At 51.2% G+C, this 20,910-nt stretch overlaps 1 protein-coding gene across 1 annotated transcript; it reads right to left on the bottom strand.

The window, feature by feature from the left end:
• Positions 1-269: 269 nt before the first annotated feature.
• LOC114225355 (myosin-3) lies at positions 270-20,515 on the bottom strand. The gene is made up of 39 exons (XM_028124993.2): positions 20,312-20,515; positions 19,080-19,223; positions 18,529-18,685; positions 18,056-18,083; positions 17,147-17,255; positions 16,478-16,570; positions 15,432-15,495; positions 15,255-15,353; positions 14,430-14,533; positions 14,206-14,344; positions 13,685-13,803; positions 13,452-13,601; positions 12,561-12,731; positions 12,153-12,459; positions 11,970-12,040; positions 11,243-11,330; positions 11,037-11,154; positions 10,511-10,634; positions 10,285-10,421; positions 9,944-10,199; positions 9,501-9,743; positions 9,234-9,410; positions 8,998-9,143; positions 8,829-8,919; positions 8,015-8,404; positions 7,788-7,914; positions 6,368-6,486; positions 5,998-6,194; positions 5,431-5,614; positions 4,617-4,782; positions 4,225-4,349; positions 3,367-3,675; positions 3,062-3,265; positions 2,862-2,987; positions 1,574-1,744; positions 1,376-1,480; positions 1,118-1,213; positions 872-1,009; positions 270-296 (listed from the first exon to the last, which is right to left on the bottom strand). The coding sequence occupies exons 1-39, from the start codon at positions 20,513-20,515 to the stop codon at positions 270-272; spliced, it is 5,823 nt and encodes a 1,940-aa protein (XP_027980794.1).
• Between the last annotated feature and the right edge of the window lie 395 nt (positions 20,516-20,910).

Raw genomic sequence — 20,910 nt, 5'->3', positions numbered from 1 at the left:
AGCACTCTCTCCCTGTCCCCAAATATACACACTGGAGGAATTTATCAAGCCATCTGCGGACGGAGATTTCAACATTAGGCACAAAAATCACTGAGCGGTGAGCCATTTCCACGCAGGGAAGAGAAACGAGATAGTCAAACAGCCTCGAGTTGAAAACGAAGCAAAGTTTAATGCGTGTGAAGGGGCCACATGGAAATTCGCAGAAATGGCCAGGAACCATGAAAATATACATTTTGCATATTTTCCGTCCTGCTCCAGAAGAGGATCGCTCACTCTTCACTCTCATGGACCACCATCTGGAAAGAAAGTAGGCGTTTTTCGTTACGTCAGATGGCAGAGACCCATTTTCTCCTGTCCCTGTCCCTGCAAGCGTCGGGGAGTTGCTCGCTTGTGCTTTTCAGTAGGACACAGGATATTCTTTGGACCTCAGGAGAATACACGATTGCAAACGTGGAGGGAGTCACCCCAGAGGCTGAGAAACTGGCCCCCAGAGAGCAAGCCCCACCCTCGGGGACTTCCTACCTCTGGTTTTCCGTTCCCTACACGGACAGTGACTGAAGACTTGGCGCCAGCAGAGGGCGCCGGAACGATCGCAGCTGGAAAATGCGCCTTCCTTTTCAGGATGTTGTTTGCTTTATCGCAACTTGCGTTTTGGTGGGGCTCTTCTCAGCTAAGTGATTTGAAGCAAATCCCTTCCCTTCCTGAGCCTGAGACTGACCAAGTCCTAGGGCACGGGGATCTCCAAGGTTCCTTCCAGCTCAAAGGTGTCTGCATCGCTGTGGGCTCTTCCCAGCTGGCCCTGGAGCGACAGCCCTGGCATGCACCTGCTGTTCTCCATCTGGGGCCTCTAGTGCCCACGGGAACCACCTACCCTGCTGGAGGTGAAGTCGCGGGTCTTAGCGCGAAGCTTATTGACTTGAGATTCTGCAATATCAGCACGTTCTTCTGCCTCTTCGAGCTCATGCTGAGCTTTGCGGAATTTAGTGAGGTGAGCGTTGGCTTGCTCGTCCTAAAACCAAAGAGGCCAGGCAGGTAAGGGGAGCGTGCACCCGTCTCAGAGCTCCCAGTGAGGGACAGCCCAGGCTGCTGTTCAAAAATCCCTAGCTGTCTGACTTACAGCCTCCTCAGCCTGCCTCTTGTAGGACTTGACTTTCACTTGAAGCTTATCCACCAGGTCCTGTAACCTCAGCACGTTCTTCCTGTCCTCTTCACTCTAAAAGCAAGAACACGGCCTGCAGCTAGAGGAGGGGGCAGAGTTGCACGAGGTCTGGCCAGTCTTCTGGGCCATGGGTTTCTTCCAGGATTCTGGAGAGAAAACCCAGGGCGGTGTTCGCGCTCTGCAGAGAAAATGCCTACGGGGCTTTCTTTCTCTCACCTGGTAAGTTAACTCCTTGACCCGCCGCTCATATTTCCTCAGGCCCTTGACAGACTCCGTGTTCTTCTTCTGCTCCCCTTCAAGCTCAAACTCCAGCTCCCGGATCTGGGGAAACAGTTGGGAAGTTGGTCTGGGGCTGGAGAAGGAGCGGCTGAGGCCGGAGGCCCTGCTTATGCCGGGGCTTCATCCTGCCAGTACCCGCGTCTCCAGCTTCTGGATCTGCTTCTTCCCGCCCTTCAGGGCCAGCTGCTCAGCCTCGTCCAGACGGTGCTGCAGGTCCTTCACCGTCTGCTCCATGTTCTTCTTCATGCGCTCCAGGTGGGCGCTGGTGTCCTGCTCCTTCTTCAGCTCCTCGGCCATCATGGCCGCCTGTAAATGCAGACAAAGATCAGGTGCCTCGGAGCTGTCAAAACCTGGGCCCCCCGAGGACCAGAGCCATGCTAGAGAAGAAGGACAGCAGGGAAGGCAATGACTGAGCCCACCCTTCCACAATGGAACACGAGAAGAGCTACGCCGGGTACGTAACAGAACCTAAGAAATGCAGTGTCCAGGGACTGGATGGAGAATGGTTTCTTGGGGCGCCTGGGTGGCTCAGTCGTTAAGTGTCTGCCTTCGGCTGAGGTCATGATCCCAGGGTCCCGGGATCGAGTCCCTCAAAGGGCTCCCTGCTCGGCGGGAAGCCTGCTTCTCTCTCTCCCGCTCCCCCTGCTTGTGTTCCCTCTATCGCTGTGGCTCTCTCTGTCAAATGAATAAAAATCTTAAAAAAAAAAAATGGTTTCTTCCCCTTCTTAAACTGGCCTCTCCGGGACCTTACCTGCCCCCACCCCCACCCCCACAGCCCCAGGAAATTCTTCATTATCACCAATATGTTTTCAAAGGAACCTAAGACCTGGAGAAGACCGGATGGTACCCCACAGGGCAGGTTTGGGGATAGTGAGTTAAGGGAAGTCGGGCAGGGCATTGAGGCAGGCGTGCAGACGCGAGAGCAGAAGAGCTGCAGTGGTCCCCACCAGGCGGCAAGGTGGCTCTGTGGGAGCTGTGGCCGTGGGGACCAGGCTGCTCAGGCCCAGGTGGGTCAGGTGCAGGTGGGAGGGGAAGCCGGCTTCACGCCAGGTGACATTGGGTGAGACATCGACATCTAAGGGTCTCATTTTCATGTTTGCAATAAGTCAGATGTTGAAGAAAAGAGCATACCTCTCTGTGGGCCTTAGAAACGGACTATACTCCTTTCCAGTCTTTTTTTTTTTTTTCCTATGCTCCATTATTTATCATATTGGCCTTTTAAAGTGCGGGAGGAGACGTGCTGAGTCCAATGCAGGAGAGATGGATAGCAGTTTGGGAGCAGAATGCACCTGCCGTGTGCCCCCGGGGAGGCCCTGACCTGTCTAGGGGGCACGTTCTCAGGGTCGGGAGAAGGAGGGGCTTCAATGCAGTATGAATTCGGCCACCACACAGGCACGGGAGGTGGGTGGGAGGGAAGCCTTACATCTGTGATGGCCTTCTTTGCCTTCTCTTCGGCATTCCTTGCGTCCCTGCTGGCATCTTCCACCTCGCTCTGGAGCTGCGTCAGGTCCGTCTCCAGCTTCTTCTTGGTGTGGATGAGGCTGGTGTTCTAGGGCCGGAGGAGCGGTGTTACCGGGCGTGCATCAGGTTGGGGACTCTCCCCCCTGCCTGCCCGCCGCTCACCTGGGTGTGCAGCAACTGCACTCTCTCGTTGGCATCCAGGAGCTCCTGCTCGGCCAGCTTCCGAGCCCTCTCCGTCTGCTCCAGCGATGCCCGCAGTTCCTCCACCTCGGCCTGCAGCAGGTTGGCTCTGCGCTCCACGATGGCCAGCTGCTCCTTCAGGTCCTCCTGGCCGCGGAGAGCGTCGTCCAGGTGTAGCTGGGTGTCCTAGCCAGGCAAGCAAGGAGAAGCCGAGTTGGCGTGGAGGCGGGAGGGCCATGAGGCGAGTCTGCGTCTTGGAGTGTTCCCGCCAAGGAGCCGTCTCAAACCTTCAGCTGTCCCTGGACACTCCGGAGGTGCTTAAGGGTCTCCGCGGCCTGGCGGTTGGCGTGGCTCAGCTGGATCTCAATTTCATTCAGATCGCCTTCCATCTTCTTCTTGATCCTGATGGCCTCGTTCCGGCTCCGCACTTCGGCGTCCAGGGCGCTCTGCATGGTCTCTACTGTTCGCTGGTAGTTCCTCTTCAGCTGCTCGATCTCTTCGTCCTTCTCGGCGATCTTTCTGTCGATTTCTGACTTCACCTGGGTCAGTTCAAGCTGGATTCGGAGGATCTTGGCCTCTTCATGCTCAAGGGCGGCCTTTAGAGAACAAAAGCAAAACAGAAATGGGACAGAACCTGCTACACCACCACCCTCTGTGGTGATAAAGCTTCAGCGGGATATTCATGACTGTGACTACACAATACTCAAAACGATCTTTTTTTTTTTTAAATCCCTAACTTACTTAACTTCAGGGCAGAAATAACCCCTCTTGCATTGCTGTTTGTTTTTTATTATACTATCGAACAATAATCATATTTAAATCATCCTATTGCTTAGGAGCATACAGCACCTTATAGATACTTTAAGTTCATCTAAGGTTTAGTAAAATATCATTTTTAGACCTATTTTAATGTAATGATTTTTCTCCACTAAGTCCAAGATAATCCACAGGTGTTGTTTCATGCCATTTGATAGGAAAGGAGCCGGGATTGTGGCTTGACAGAAACGGGAAGGCAGGAAGGGAGACAGAGGGAGGCCAGCCAGCACCCCTCCTCACTCCCCCAACGGGCTGCAGCTCCACCCGGGTCGCGGGGGGGAGCAGTGCCCAACCCCCCTCCCGCCAATGCCTGCTTGCATTCTGCTCACCTCTGCTTCCTCAAGAGCCAGCTGGATATCTGCCTTTTCCAGCTCGATCTGCTTTCTTGATTTCTCCAGTTCATGGATGGTTTTACCATTCTCAGCAATTTGTTCTGTGAGATCTGCAATCTCCTCTGCAAAGACATAAGTTTGGAAACCTCCTCTGCACAGGTTTCCAGGCACGGTAAACACCTACCAAATGCTTTGTAACTAGTTCCCCATCATTCTAAGGTGGCTGTTTCCTAGAGATAAGATTGTGTCTAGACAGAGGCTCTGCAGTCCCCCCTCGGCTGATGGGCACCTTCCGTGCATGCACTGACGGAGCCGTGCGCGGGGATTGGCGTCCCGAAGCCATGCCCAACGGTGCCAAGGGGGACGTCAGGCTGTCGCAAACTGCTTACGCTCCAGATTCTTATTTTCTCGTTTCACAGTTTCGAGTTGATCTAAGGCTTCCTCGTAGGCATTTTTCAGCTTGAAGAGCTCGGTGCTCAAGGAGCGGGACTCCTTCAGAGATGCCTCCAGCTCTGCCTGGCTCTCCTCACACTTGGTTTTCCATTCGGCCAGCACCTGGAACACGGGCATGAGAGGTGTGCCTTTGATTAGCTCTGCTCTAAGCTCCTAACTAAGCATAAGCATTAACGGAAATACTCCTAGAATTGGGGGTTCCCTCGGCAGTGGCTCTTGCCTGGCACCTTGATCTTGATGATTTGAGGAGCTCAAGATCAGTAACATATCAGCAACAGTTGCCATCTCTAAAAACCTCGTGGATCCTCTGAGAAGGTAGTCTCTGGGCTTAACTGCCCTTTTCTTAATATGAGAATGGCCCTGCACTTCTAAATATTTCCTTAAAACTTGGGTTTAAATCAACCTTAATGTACTAAAAGGGAGGCTTTCAGAGAGCCTCCCCATGGGACTCGAGTTAGATTCCCACATGTTAGCCACCAGACAGGCCCCCAGTAGTGTGGGGGAACAAAAATATTTGGAACTGAACACATGCTAGCAATTGGTTCGTCTCCTCTGACAATGCTTGAAGGGGACCTCCATCCCCAACCCACACCCGTTTCATTTTACACCCGAGGAAACAACAGCCCAGTGAAGCTCAGGACTTGCCCAAGGCCACACGGCTGGTGGGGCAGAGGCAGGACTGGGACCCAGTCTCCTCCTCCCATGACTCCTGGGGAGCCCCAGTGAGCTTGCATGGACCTGACCCCACACCTTGTCAAAGTTCCTCTGCTTCTTGTCCAGAGCAGCAGCCAGAGAGTTGGCTCTTTCAACATCAACCATCAGATCCTCGACCTCCCCTTGCAGCCTCTGCTTGGTCTTCTCCAAGGAAGCACACTTAGCATTCACTGCCTCCACCTGTTCCTCCGAATCTTGAAGGCGCTGCGCAAGTTTTTTCCTTAAAGCATATGAAAGAGAAGCAGGCACTATTCAAATCTCAATCCTCTTGAACGCCACTGTTCATCAAGTTGGAATCACTCATCTGTGTGACTCAAACACTCATTTGCTTTCTGAAGCCCAGGAGAACTTCCTGTCTGCTAAAAACCAGTGATCAATAACCTGCTTTGTCTCTAACTGAGATCAAAGCTGTTTGTCTTAATGGAGTGTGGTAACGCCAGGTCCCTCTCATGGCGCGCACAGCACTGCATTAAGAGACAGATGAGGTGAGAAAACACCTCGTAACATAACAAAACCATTCCCAAGTAGCTCTAAAGCCAGTGCCCTCTATCATCTCATCATCTGAGACCTGTCGTTCTTCTACCGGCAAATGGACTAGCGTACTTGGCCTCCTCCAGCTCCTCCGTGCGCTGGATGGCGTCCGTCTCGTATTTGGTCCTCCACTGGGCCACCTCGCTGTTGGCCTTGGACAGCGCCCTCTGCAGCTCGGCCTTGCCCTCCTGCTCCTCCTCATACTGTTCCCGCAGCAGGTCACAGTCGTGGCGGGCGGACTGCAGGGCGTGGGCCAGGGCGTTCTTGGCCTGCGGGAGTCCAGAAAGAGGAGAGCCCCCAGTGGATGAGCGTTTTGGTGTCATTTGCATGATACAGTCCAAGCGTGTTCCTGCTATCATCACCTACTGAATAAAGTTGCCCTGTTTTCTTGCAGGTGGTAATTGAAGGTTAGACCAGGAAAGTAGTTCCTCAAATGACTTACCTTGCTTTCTTCCTCTAACTGCCTCTTGAGCTCTTCTATTTGCTGGGTAAACGCTTGCTTGCTCCTGGAAAGTTGGGACACTATGCTTTCCTTTTCTTCCAGTTGACGACTCAGCTCCCCTGTGTCCAGAAGGAAATATTTTCATTTTATTCACGCACTCATCCATTCATCAAGTTCCTACTGTGTGTAAGGCCCCATGATAAGATCCGGGGAGAGAGTAAATGACGAGGTGTGGTCCTTTCTTGGGGGAGAGGAGAGATATCCATGAAAAAGAAACCAAAGACTCAACTCATAAGGTATTGTTCTAAACTACTAGAAGCTTGGAGTGACTTTGGTCAGTAAAACCCATTGAGAACAATTGTAAGTTTAAACATTACCACCTAAAAACGCCCATCAGACCTTCCAGGGCTGGTGTGTCCAGCTGCTTGTTGATTTGTCATTAAGAGAAATAGTGCCTTCCTTAGGACTTTATAGCTCGTAATTTGAAGTTAGACTCTTGGGTAAATGTGGTGGGTTCAGGTTTATATGCTCATGCAGAAGTAAGAGGGAAAAGGTGGAGGGAGAGAGCTTATGACTCCAGAGGTGAATCCCCAAGATGATTATAGAAGAGGCAACTAAACCTGTTTTCTTTGCTGTTTTGGTTGTGGCTGCCAGCAAAGGATTGATTGATTCCCTGGGATGATGGGCTGGAGGACCAGGGCTGGGCAGGGCCACGTTTTCTAGGTGAAAGCCCCAGATAATATTCCCTATATATTTTAAGATTTATTTGTTTGAGAGAGAGAGAGCGAGCACTGTGAGCAGGGGGAGGGGCAGAGGGGGAGAGAGAGAGAGAAGCAGACTCCCTACTGAGTACGGTTCCAGCCATGGGGCTCAATCCTACAACCCTGAGATCATGACCTAAGCCAAAATCAAGGGTCAGGGGCTTAACCGACTGAGACACCCAGGCGCCCCTTTGTTCCCCTATATTTCTACTACACACCAGAAACCTATACAAATTGGCTGTGTTTCTTTATCTCTTTTCTTAAAACACTTGATTGCAGACCACAAATCTGAATTTGTGTGGAGCAACAAATAGAAGAGCCTTGGGAATTCATTTCTAGTATCATTTCTGCCATTTAGATTCTTTCTGATGCAAGGTATTATTAATGTTGAAAGAGCTTGAACCAAGTGATATTCTGACTCCCCTCTTGTTCCGATCTGCTTTTCTCGCTCCTGTTTTTACTGAACTCTCAATGTTCCCTCCTTCATGATATTTTGAACAACTCTTTCTTGAGTTATTCTGATAGCTTCTCTCCGAAAAGATGCTTTCCTAGAGATTCTCCCCCACACAGTGCTGCCCTTTGGTGTTGACCAGTTGCAACCTGGCCCCATCCTCCTGGAGGCGACCACGAAGTGTGGCCCCTCCCATCCAATCGCTCACCAGCCTCTGTCTGCAGACGGGACTTCTGTGTCGCCAGCTCGCTCATGCTTCTCTGAATTTCCTCGTTCTTGCCCCTGGCCTCGCTCAACTGATCCTCCAGAGTTCGGCATATTTTCTCCAGGTTGGCCTAAAGGATTGAGAAGGGGGAGAACTTTAGCCGTATTCAGACTGGAATGACCCAGAGGTGTCTCTCCTCAAAAGCACTGGGTCCCATCCTGCCCGAGCACCTTGGATTTCGACACGCTCTCCACGTTGCTAGAAAGATCGTCTATCTCCAGCTTGAACTCGCTCTTCTCTTTCTCCAGCTTCTGCTTGACCCTCTGCAGGTTGTCTATCTGTTCCCCGAGCTCTGCCACACTGTCTGCGTGCTTCTTCCGCAGGGTGGCCAGCATAGCTTCGTGCTGTAAGGTGGCCTCCTCCAGGTCCCTGCGCATTTTCTGGAACTCGGCCTCACGCTTCTTGTTCAGCTCAATCTGGGTGGAGGTGACACCTCCCGCCTCTTCCAACCTCTCGCTCAGCTCCTCCAGTTCCCGGGCATAGTCGCTGCGCTGTTTCTCTGTCTTTGCACGGGTTGCCCGCTCTGCCTCAATCTCCTCTTCCAGTTCCTCAATCCGAGCCTGTGGAGGGTGGCCATTCACCCATGGGCAGTAGGTCCCCAGGGTGACTCACTCTGAACGTCAAGTGCAGGCTAGTTTCCATTCTCATTAAACAAACCAAAGGTTGGGCTTCTCCCAGGGGAATAGGACTGTCATTAATTTCCTTTACTATGAATTTTCCCTGCCCCAACATGGTCATTACCCCTGCAGTGACCAACCTAGGACGTTGTCCATTCAACTAAATGTTGACCCCCCAATACCTTCATTATGTATTTTAAGTTATGGAAAAATTGTTCACCGTTGCTATGTCAGTCTAGGAGAAAGGAAATTGATGAGGCAGGCAGACCCATGCTCCTGCCCACTTGCTCAAAATGGCTTACAGCAGATGGCACCCAGCCCACATGCGTGACCTTCACATGAAAGAAAAATCCGGGATGCCTCCTACCTGTAGCTCTTTGATCTTCTTCTGAAACTGGAGGCCTAGAGTCTGCTCATCTTCCACTTTGCTTTGCAGCTGACTGTATTCAAAATCTTTCCTGTGAAGGGCAATGCAGACTGTGAAGACAGAATAGCCAGAGACTCAGAAGATTCAAATCAGTGGCTTTAGGACATACTTCTTGAGCCTTTCATCCAGCTGCTGCTTGTCATTCTCCAGATCTAATATGGATTCTTGGGCAAGCTTCAAGTCTCCCTCAAGCTTCCTTTTGTTCCTTTCCAGATCAACACGGAGCTTCTTTTCTTGTTCTAGGGAGCTTTCCAGCTGAAAAGGGCACCATATCCTTTTGAGAACAAATTCTTTGCACCCAAGCATCCCTGGGTTCTAGGACTCCCATTAGCATTATTTACTTACATCATCGACTTGCTGTTCCAGTTTGCCCTTGATTTTGCTCAAAGAATTGACTTTGTCTTCTTCAGCTTGGAGGTCATCCAGGGCCTGCTGGTGGGCCTCTTGGAGGGCCTTCTTCTCCCTGGTGAGCTTTGCGATGATTTCATCCAACCCCGCAAGTTCCTCAGTAAGGTTTTTAACCTAAGAAGAGGACACAAGCAAATTATAAGAAGGAATAAAGTCTGGTTCGCAATGACTACATGAAACTGGAGAGACCCACAGAGAGAGTACCTTGTTCTCCGTGGCATGCTTCTCCTTTTCAACCTTGGCCAGGGTCAGCTCAAGGTCGTCAATGTCTTTCTTGAGCTCTGAACACTCGTCCTCCAGTTTTCTTTTCTTGGCCGTCAGCTCGGCGTTGATCTCCTCCTCATCCTCTGCTCTCTCAGTCACCTCCTTGATCTTGGCCTCCAGCTGGAATTTGGCTTTGATCAGCTGGTCACACCTCTCCTCTGCATCCAACAAGTTTTCACTTTCCTTTAAAACAAACAACAACAACAAAAAAAGAAGAAACACGATTTCCTTTAATGAGATAAGGTTTGTGACATTCCAGGACCTTGGTATAAATGAAGTCCTTTAGGAAGCATCCCAACAGCAAAGCAAAAATCCCCACCCCAATTCCTGTCTTTCTAAATAATGAAATCCACAAGCAAAGGTAAACAATCCTAAACACATACGGCTTGCACTTGGAGCTGCAGGTCATTCTTTTCTTGTACTAGAGTCACCAGTTTTTCCTCCAGTTCCTTCCTTTTTGCCTCTGACTTGGCGAGCTCGTCTTTGGTTTTCTGAAACTCTTCCTTCATGGTAGCCATCTCCTTCTCAGTCTCTGCGCTCTTGAGGAGAGGCTTGATCTTGAAGAAGAGTTTCATCCAGGGCCAGTGCTTGACGTTCATGAAGGCACGGATGTTGTACTGGATGCAGAAGATAGACTCCCTGAAAACAAAATATGAGTTCTTTCCAGGAGAAGACCCCCCATGCTCCCCAAAGAGCTCATGTTTGAACAGAGACCCTGCTCAACCTTCTCTGCACCATCTTCTGGAATTCCACACGCATGAGGAACCCTCTGCACACTGCTTGCGTCCGGGTGATCAGTTTGGCCAGGCGGTCATCCCTCATTTCCTCCAGGGTTCCCAGCAAGCCAGCCTTGAAGAACACCTTCCAGGGGAGAAGGATGATATGAGTCCCTGTGATGGAGAAGTCCAGAAGGGACTGCGGGCCAGCATCTGTCAGAACCGAGGCACTACCTTGGTATGTCCAAATTTGTACTGAGTGTGGTCAATGTCGATGGAGGCCAACAGCTTCTCACAAGCTTTCTTGCTGTCAATGAACTGTCCCTCAGGGATGGCACTGGCATTCAGCACTCGGTATCTGCCATTGTAGACACAGAAACAATTGTAGACCTTTAGCAAAGACGTTAATCTTGGAGACCAACTAGTTCAGGCCTCTCTTCTATCTGACAGGCAAGAAGGCCAAGGTCCAGAGAAGGAAGGAAACTTGCCCATCGTCATACTGCTAGGTGGTGGCCTGGAATCCAAGCCTCCTGAAGCTTAGGGCAGGCCTTTTCCTGCTGTATCATGTATCACACATGCTCTTGAGAAAACGTGGAAGAAAAAAGATGTACACCTTGGTTGGGAGGTAGGTCAATCATTTGACATGAAAGTCTACAACTGCTCTGTTGAAGTGGGCCTTTTCATATCGGTATTTCTCCCTCTCAAATTCCAGCATCTACACACCACAGCAAGAAGCATATAGAACATTTTTCTAACACACCTTTGTTTAAAATCCCCATAGAGAATCCTGTTTGGGAATCCCTTCCTGCAGATGCGGATGCCCTCCAGAACACCGTTACACCGCAGCTGGTGCAAGACAAGGCTGTGTTCCATAGCCCCTGCGAAGAGAAGCGAGAGACATCAGCTTCACGAGGGATTTCGCAGAAACTGAGCACCATCTACAGCAAGCATCAGCAGGGGTCCTACCTGGGGTTTTGGTCTCATTGGGAATTATACAGCGCACAAAGTGAGGATGAGTCGTTCTTAAATTTGACATCAGCTTGTTCAGGTTTTCCTAAAAGATGAAATTTGACAGTCTACTGTAGGCTTTTACAAAGATGGAGATATACTGTGATGAAAAATGAGATCTATATTTTCAATGTATCATGAATTCTAAAGAATGAAATTATTTAACTCTTTTTTTTTTTTTTTAATAGCCCAGTGACTAGAGGTATAGGCACATAACTGATATAATGGTCTTTCGCTTCATGGTGAGCCAGAGACTAACCACGTACAAAATGCTCTCTGAAATCAATTCCAGAAATGTGTCTGGCTCTGCTGGGAGCTTGAGATGCTATTGCGCGGGTCCCTCAGGCAAGTGGGAAAGTTTGTGCTGAGGACTCATCCCCCAGGCCAGCCAACTCAACTACCAGCAGTACAAAATAACTGAATTCTGGGCCAACATTTGTTAAATCTCGTTTATATATTATATATATTTATATAGTTACTATATATTATATGATTATATATTCGTATATGTATATTTTATCATACTGCCATTCAGCTTCACCAAGTAACAGCAGATTAAGACCAGAGTAAGACCAGAGTAAGACCATGTTACTATTCTTAAATAAAACAAGGTCAGAATCTCTACATTGCTCATTTTGAGATCACTTAAACCAATTACAAGCAAATAAACCTGTATTTTTCTTACCCTGAAAAGGGCAGAGACAGTCTGGAAAGAAGAACCCTTCTTCTTGGCAACTTTCTTCTTTCCGCTGTCAGCTGAAAGACAAAGATGGCACACACTGTTTTCAGATCTCCTGGGGTTTCTCGGGCCTGTGAACTGCGTGGCAGGAGAGAGCATGAATACAAGGCAGTCTGTGGAGTCTTTTACCGTCTGCTGTCGCGAAGGTGGCATAGAGATGCGCCAGGAGCCTGTTGGAGGACTTCTGGTACAGCCCCACCACAGTCTCATTCAGCGGGTCCTTGTTCTTCTCCAGCCAGCCCGAGACACTGTAGTCCACGGTGCCTGCGTAGTGGATCAGTGAGAAGTGCGCTTCAGCCCTGCCCTTGACCACCTTGGGCTTCTGGAAGTTGCTGGACTTGCCCAGGTGCTGGTCATACAGCTTGTTCTTGAAGGAAGTGTCTGTGGCCTTGGGGAACATGCACTCCTCTTCCAGGATAGAGAAGATGCCCATGGGCTGGATTAAAGCAAAGCAAAATGCATATAGGGTAAATATGAGCTGTAGGATGAGCCACAGAGTTTAGGAGAAGATGTTATTGAGTGGACAGATCAGAAGACCTTCTCGATGAGCTCGATGCAGGCAGCCAGGTCCATCCCGAAGTCGATGAAGGTCCACTCGATGCCCTCCTTCTTGTACTCCTCCTGCTCCAGCACGAACATGTGGTGGTTGAAGAACTGTTGCAGCTTCTCGTTGGTGAAGTTGATGCACAGCTGCTCCAGGCTGTTATACTAATACCAAAATAGAGTGTTCACATGCAAAGTCCGACTTCCTTCAAAATCAAACATCCATCAACCTTGCCTCCTCTTTACCTCTTTGCCAGCTCATTTAGCCCTTCAGATATGGGCATATTCTTCAACGTCTAGCCCAGATCATATCTCTTCCTTGGAGACTTCTCTGAACTTCCAGCTAGGTGTTTCTCTGTCTCCTGAGTCCCTGTGGTCGGGATCTCTCCTGTGCACCAACCATGGTCCGCCTTATTTTATAGTTACTCTTCCGTGTACCATATATACCTTCCGTTTCCCTCTACGAACTACAAACTCATCTTTCATTCGCCAGCATGTCTTGTGTCTGGTAGACACAAAATATATGCTCTCAAGAACAGCTACATACTTCTAACCCAGAACCAGCAGGATATTTATGTAAAGGTCGCATGATTGGCTTATCAAATCCTCTATATGCCTGACTCTACCTATGTCAGTGATTGCATTTGAGTGCTTTCTTTTATCCATTTAACAATGTCCTTTATAAAATTCCACTTGTCCCAAGTCTTCTGCTCTCTTGAAATTATACAACCCCCCTCCCCGCAAGGTGTTTCTCTTCTACCTTATCTGCCCTACGGTTTCCTACACGATGTGATGCTCTGACATATGCTCACCTTGATATCTTCCTATGGGATCATGATGACCAATCCCACCCCACATGAAAACATGAACCTAAGGAACCCAGACCTCAAAGATCTCAAAGCCGGCAATGTCCAAAACACCGATGAAGTGTTGTCTTGGCAGCTTTGTATCCAGTTGTTGGTTGATGCGAGTGACCATCCACAAGAACAGCTTTTCATAAACTGATTTGGAAAGGGCATTCACAGCATGGTGAACCTGTTGGGGGAAAGATCACAGGAGTCGGAAGGCAGTGGCCATCGGAAGCCTGCGTCTCTCACAGCCTCGAAGCAGGAGCTTACCTGATCCACGGTTTGACCTTTGGTAACATACTCATTCCCGACTTTCACCCTGGGGAAGCACAAAGCTTTCAGGAGGTCTGACGAGTTCAGGCCCATCAGATAGGCTGTTTTGTCGGCCACTGCCAGGAAAAGAAAAACGATCACAAAGAGGCACTCCTGATACTTGGCAAAGTAGAAGAACCACTTTGAAAAATTCTGCAGATGTTTCAAAGCTTGGCGAAGCTTGTCTTGGCTGTTTTTTTACATCCCTTATCTTTAAATGCTTGTATGTGGCCAGTGGAAGCTAAGTCACTCTGAGAATACAGTAGGTTTCATGGGAAGGCAGGACTGGGTTCCAGAAAGCCCTGGTCATGTCTCATTGCCTTTGAAACAGGCCCATCCCTGTGATTCAGCAAATGGAGGTGGTAACGGTAGGCATCAGAGCCCAGGAGAGGGTTCATTGCTTTCAAAAGAGGCACCAAATGATCTCCACTGACCCGTCACCCAGCTCTGGTGAGTGGCCTGGTGTGGTTATTTCGTACCTTCGGTGCCGTCTGGCTCGGCCTGCTCCTCCCGCTGCTTCTGCTTGAACTTCATGTTCCCATAATGCATCACGGCCCCCGTGAGCTTGTAGAGCCCAGACTTCTCTTCTGGGGTGAAGCCCAGGATGTCGATGGCACTCTGACAGCCAAAGAACAGCAGGTTAGTCGGTTGACCTAAGTGATGGAGGAGGAGCACCCCACACCCTCCTCCTCATTCTACTTACGTCCGTAGCCAACAGCTCCTCCGCATCGTCAATGCTGGCCACCAGGATTTCACCCTGGCTGATGAACGGGTAGTCGTAAGGGTTGGTTGTAATAAGCAGCAGCTCTGAAACAAGAAATTTCAAATAAAGAGGTCACACAGATGCAAAGCAAACATCCACCCAGTCGATCTGAGCTCCTAGATTCTGGGCTGAGACTTTCACCACTAGAGCCCAAATTGAATTGAGAGTCAGAAATTGCTTTCCTGCAGCGTGCCCGTGCCATGTGGATTAAGAGCCCCTGAGAGAACATTTAGGTTCTCTTGCTCTGCACGTGAATGGCGCACATCAGTGTAGGTTGGGGAAATTAATATGGGAAGCTAGCTGAGCCTGGGTCAGGAGAGGAGCCCACACCGAGGGGAAGCACAGGTGCTTTGGTATTATCATAGCCTTTTCCAAAACCTGTTGAAGGGCTGCAGCCTGTTTCCAGGCTTTGGGACCAGAAGGTGGAGCAAGCACACGACGTGCACATAGGCCCGTGTTGGGTGTGGGACCAGGGGCAGTTGGTCTGGAGAGAGGCGGCTTCCTACGTTAGAACACCAGGGGGCGCTGAAGGACAATTAAACGCTTAGTTGTGCAGAAGGTTTTCACGAACCCTTGCTGCTTTCGGTTGTGGTTTAATCTCCTTCCTGCCCAGGGGATTCAGTATCTTTCAAACTGGCACATCGCTGTCAAAAATAGCCCCATCCCACTTCTAAAACAAACTTCCTCCGTTGGCTGCCGAGTCACCTATGTATAGGCTGGTGCAACCCTCCTTGGTCTGGTGACGTCAGGGCCCAGATGCCTCACCTATGAGCTCAGGCTTCTTGTTGGAGAGGATTTGGTAGAAGATGTGGTAGCTTCTCTCAGCCTTCAGCTGGAAGGTCACTCTTGATTTTTCCAGCAGATCTGTGGACACGAATACGGCACTGTTTTCCAGACTGCCCCACCCACCCCAAGACGCCATCTGCTCTGTAGTTGACTTACAAGTTTCAATATCCGCAGAGGCCAGCTTCCCAGTGGTTCCAAAGTGGATTCGGATGAACTTGCCCTGTGGGGGGAAAGGGACACCAGTGTCTACGTGGCTCCAGGTGTTCCCGCGAGTCTCCTGGGCAACGTGAACAGATTTCTTCCCCTACCTAAAATTCAGTGTGTCTTCCTTCTTCTCCATTCTCTGCCCAGTGTGATGTGTCCCCTTGCTTCCATGCCCTTCACCCCACAATTCCTCCAAACCCCCGACCCCATCCAGTTGTAAAGTAACAGAGTGACTTTTTTCTTTCTTTTTTTTTTTTTAAAGATTTTATTTATTTATTCATGAGAGACAGGCGGAGGGGCAGAGGGAGAAGCAGGCCCCCCGCAGAGCAGGGAGCCCGATGCGGGGCTCTATCCCAGGACCCCGAGATCATGACCTGAGCCGAAGGCAGACGCTTCACCAACTGAGCCACCCAGGCGCCCAGAGTGACTTTTTTCAAGATGCAAATGAAACCATATCATTTCCCAGCTTACAGAATCCCTCAGGCGCTTCCGGAATAAAATCCAGCCCCCTTCTCATGGCCTCCATGCTCCTACATGACCAGACCTCTGTCTACCTCTTCCCCCACCTTGTGGGACCCACCTCCTGTCCACCTTGCTGCCGCCGCGCAAACTCTCGTGGGTCCCTTGACTATACCTGGCCCTTCCCCACCTCGGAGAGTGTGCTCTTGCTCTTCCCTTTGTCCCTCCTCATCCTACAGATCTTGGGGTTCACAGGCCGGCCCCCCTCGATGCCTTTTCTGCCAACCTTGTCTAAAGGAGACCCTGTCCCCAGTTACTCCCTGTTTATTGAGCTTTTCATGAAATTGTCTCACTGCTGAGTTTCGTTCTGTCATTGGCTATATGCCCTCCCCCCCACCTCCCCAACCCCCCATCCTTCTACCCCCCTAGCCCCCACCCCCCTGCCCCCAGCCCCATAGCCTCTGTAGCCTCCGTGAGGACAGGAAACTCGCCTGTCCGAAGGCCCCGAGAAACCCCAGCGGAACTGAAGTTAGACTCACAAAGCGGGAGGAATTGTCATTCCTCACGGTCTTGGCGTTCCCGAAGGCCTCCAGCAATGGGTTGGCACTGATGATTTGGTCTTCCAGTGTCCCCTAAGGCAAGACGTCAGGGGAGGAAGCAGCTGCAAGTGATGCTGGGAATGCTCCCCAGCTCTGCCCGCCTACCCGCCCTTGCTGCCTGGAAGCCCATGGCAGAGCCCGTCTCCGTCCCCCTGGCTTTCCAGGACAAGTCTCAACCAAATCCTGCACGTGGCTCAGCTGAAACGCTTCTGCTATTTTGTGACATATGGGCGTACTTGGGTGTCTTGATGTAAAATTCCCTTAATGCTTCAAAATGCCTTGCTTCTCTCCAGTGAGTTCGGGTGTCTGCATTAATTTCTTACGGGTCGTAACCGCTCTGTTTTGAAAAGCGAGTATTGCTACAATTCTCTTAAGTCGGTACATGTGGTTCTGCCCTAAAAGAACAAGCTCTCTGAGCTTTTCCCCAAATGACCTTCCTTAGTTAAGCCTTAGAGCCTTGCTTTTTTAGAAAGTCACAGGATCTGGTCCTGGAAGATCAACCACACCCTGGGTTGTCTGCAGTAACTGGCTCTCTTAGGACTTCAAGTCCTTGCCTGCCCTCGCCCCTCGCTGTGAAGTTAACACAGTAAGCCTTTCCCTCCCCTATACCTTCATTTTGGAGTCCTTCTTTTTTGCGAGGTCTCCAGTGGCTGCAATTGTTGCAAAGTACTGGATGACCCGTTTGGTGTTCACAGTCTTTCCTGCCCCGGATTCTCCGCTATTTGGAGTGATCGAAAGAGAGAGGGAGAGAGAAATGTGTCCTGTTAGTATAAACAGCCTCCCCAGGATGTCACACAGAGGCCTGGACATACGAGCCACAGCAGACACACACCTGCCAAACAAATGTGAGAAACTATGTGGAGAGGCCAAGGCGCAAGGGAAGCCTCAACATAGCTGAGATGCCCTGACGATGGATGATTCCAGTTTTCGAGACCTTATATATACCCTCCTGTGTGTGCATCCCCATCTCCGTCTTTTCATCACAGACTCTGCTCTGAGTACTTTTCTTTTCTTTTTTTTTTAAAGAGAGAAAGAGTGCAAGGGGAGGAGGGGCAGAGGGAGAGGGAGAGAAAAATCTCAAGCAGACTCCCCGATGAGTGTGGAGCCCGACGAGGGGCTTGATCTCATGACCCTGAGACCAGGACCTGAGCCGCAATCAAGAGTCGGAAGCTTCACCAATGGAGTCACACAGGCGCCCCTGCTCTAAGTACATTTTTTATTTTTTTAAAGATTTTATTTATTTATTTATTTGACAGAGAGAGAGAGAGACAGCGAGAGAGGGAACACAAGCAGGGGGAGCGAGAGAGGGAGAAGCAGGCTTCCCACTGAGCAGGGAGCCCAAAGCGGGGCTCGATCCCAGGACCCTGGGATCATGACCTGAGCTGAAGGCAGACGCCTAACAACTGAGCCACCCAGGAGCCCCTACTTTCTAATTAATAGAGCAAACGGTGCCTTTGCCTCCTGCCTTGGAGACAAAGAGCCGTAGCTACGAAGCTGCTCTGGGTCTTGAATACTTACGTGATCAGAATGGACTGGTTCTCACGATCTGCCAAAGGAAAAAAATGAAACAGAGTTGACAGCAATATGAAGAGCCTCCCCAGCCCTCTGCCCCTTGTCAAGCAGTCGCGGTTCGCTACGCCCGGCTTCCTCCCTGTAGCATTTTGTGTGGTCCTGGGGGCGGCTCCAAGAGCCTCCTTCTTGACAGCGACACTCAGACGTGAAGCCTCTGCTTTGAACCAACCAGCGGCTTGTCATCCCTCTGGGCTGAACTATGTGAAATTGTCAATCTTCATCCTCGCCCCCGCCCCCGCCAAATGTCGGTTTCATACGGTTTAACCTATTCTTGTGTTCGATCCAAACTTCCTAGCAGAGCCTGCAAGTCCCTAAAAGACCTGGCCTCTTCCAGCCCTCTCTAACTACCCCTCCCCTCCTCCCTTTGTGCGGAGCCCCGGCGGGGCCCCTCCACGGCAGGCCCCCTCCCAGAGACTCACCGGTCAGCATGAACTGATAGGCGTTGTCGGAGATGGAGAAGATGTGGGGCGGGGCCTCCTGGCGCTTCTTGCCTCGGTAGGCTTCCACCACCTCGGGGTTGTACACCGGCAGCCACTTGTAGGGGTTCACGGTGACGCAGAAGAGGCCCGAGTAGGTCTGTGGGAGTGGAAAAACCGCGTGCGCGCGTGTGCGCATGTAAAGCCCTCTGCCGCCATTCTGTCTCTTTACACTAAACCCGTAAAGGAGGGATGGGTTTCTCTTTAGAGATGAGACACAGAGACGCAGAGGGGACCGACCGGCCCTCCTGCGGCTAGCAAGCGACCCTGCCCTGCCCCAGCCCTCGGCTGGTTCTCCTGCCCTGCTCCCTGCTCCCTGCTTCCCGCCTCTCTTCCTCCTAATCCCCCCTTCCTCCCTCACCCCCTGCCTGTCTCCTCCCCCGCTCCTCTGTTTCCTCCAGTCTCCCCTCTTTTGTTCAACAGCTTTGTCACACCCTGGTCACCCACATCTCCACCCCACCGCACCGACCGCCCCAGGGACCCTAGGCACTGACGTAGATCATCCAGGACGTGTAGCGGTCTTTGAGGTTGTACAGCACGGCCGGCTCGTTCAGGTGGGTCAGCATGGCCATGTCCTCGATCCGGTCGAACTTGGGGGGGTTCATCGCATACACGTCCTCTGGTTTGACCACCAGGGTCTGAGTTGGAAGAGGTACGGTGACTACCTAGTGTCCTCTGTGTGTCTTGCCCCTGTTTGGCATTTTTTGTCTCCCACGAAGAGCCTGGATCCCAAGGGGCAAGCCCTGGGGAAAAGGACCCTCGGACAGTGGAAGAAGACGGGGCCAGGGTAGCTCACAGGGGCACCGGGAGCGTGTGATGGTCTCCGTCACTCAGGGATTTAACCCTTTTCTCTCTACAGCGCTCCCATCTCTGGGCAAGGCGGGTGGGAAACCTGCCTTCTCCTGCCTTCAAGCAGGAGTCACTTAAACCGCCCCATGCAACAAGCCCTTCTTGTGAAGAGTCTAGACCGCCTGGGTTCCCCCTTCCCTGCTGCTTTGTAAACCCACTCTCAGCCCCGACATCTGACGTGTACAGAGAGCCCCCCTCTGGGAGCCTCAGGGGGTGATGGCCTCGAAGGGCGAATCTCACTACCTGCGTTCTTCACACCCATCCCAGTGACACTATGCCCTCCTCCTTCAGATTTTCCTTTTTCTTCTTTTAATATTTTTTTTAACTTTTCTCAGAACATTTCCAGATTCTTCTGGTCTCGATTTCAGAAGCTAGTGAAGTCCAGGATTTCACTACCATGTTCTGGGACAGAACGTAGTAGGCTACGCTGCTCATGGCCTTCATGAAATGGGGAGGCTGCCATTTCACGTGGAGTCTGTGGTCCACTAGGATCCCTTACTCACTTTCCCTTACTTCCTCAGCTAGACGGCTACTGCTAGAAGAAGTAGGGAAACCCAGGCTATCAAAGGGGAATATTCTACTGAAGGATGTCTTCTCACTGTTGGGAAGCCCCACACCCTTGCGATGCCAAAAGTGACATGAACATTGGCAAAGAGCGGCCACACCGGCTTGTCCTTCTACCCTTCAACCCGAGTCCAGCTTTCACTCCACTGTCTCCGAGGGCACCTGGGAAGCCAAGGCAGGGAAGCCATGCAAGGCATCCAGGTGCCAGAGCCGCCTCTGCAAGCGGTAGGGGTGGGCAGGTGCACAGACTTGGGGACCCTGCCAGGCAGACAGAGGGCCCCGAGGGCCTGCACAGGGCGTGCGAGAGGCTTACCCGGTTGTCCTCGGTTTCCACCGTGACCTTCCCATCCTGGCTACTCTTAATTCTCCCCTTGGCGTATTCCTCCTTTGAGTCGACCACAAAGCAGTAGGTCTTGGCGTCAAAGGGCTGGTTCTGAGCCTCGATCCTCTCCTTTTCCGACTTCCGGAGGAAAGGAGCGGCGATGCCGAACACTTCCATTTCAGTGTCGCTACTCATGGTGCCACTGGAAGGCAGACAGGCGGGTGACGCCCCGCCCGCTCCGCCTGCCCGCGGCACCCCGTGAGCAGAGGTCCAGGAGCCGGGCCGCCCTCCATCCCCTGGGGCTCCACCCGCGGGACCCAAGTGCTGCAGAAATCACATGTGCACATATTTGCCCCGTGGCTTTTCTGTGCAAAGGGCACAGAGCACAGGTGATCCAAGGTTTGGATCTGACAGTGAAGGGCCCCCAGGGGTGAGTGCAGCTCCTGGGACCTCACTTTCCCGGTCTGCAAAACTCAGCGGTTGCCGAGGAAAGCTTTACAAGTAAACATCATAAAAAAATAACCATTCTTCAAAGAGAGTGTGCTAAGGGGCAAATAGCTAAGGAATTTTTGGACCCTTCAGGTTCAAGG

Source organism: Eumetopias jubatus, unplaced genomic scaffold (genome assembly GCF_037043125.1).
Source record: "Eumetopias jubatus isolate StellerSeaLion01/CBP00866 unplaced genomic scaffold, mEumJub1_p1.0 scaffold_10, whole genome shotgun sequence".
Lineage (NCBI taxonomy): Eukaryota > Metazoa > Chordata > Mammalia > Carnivora > Otariidae > Eumetopias > Eumetopias jubatus.
This window is presented reverse-complemented; position numbering and strand designations above follow the sequence as displayed.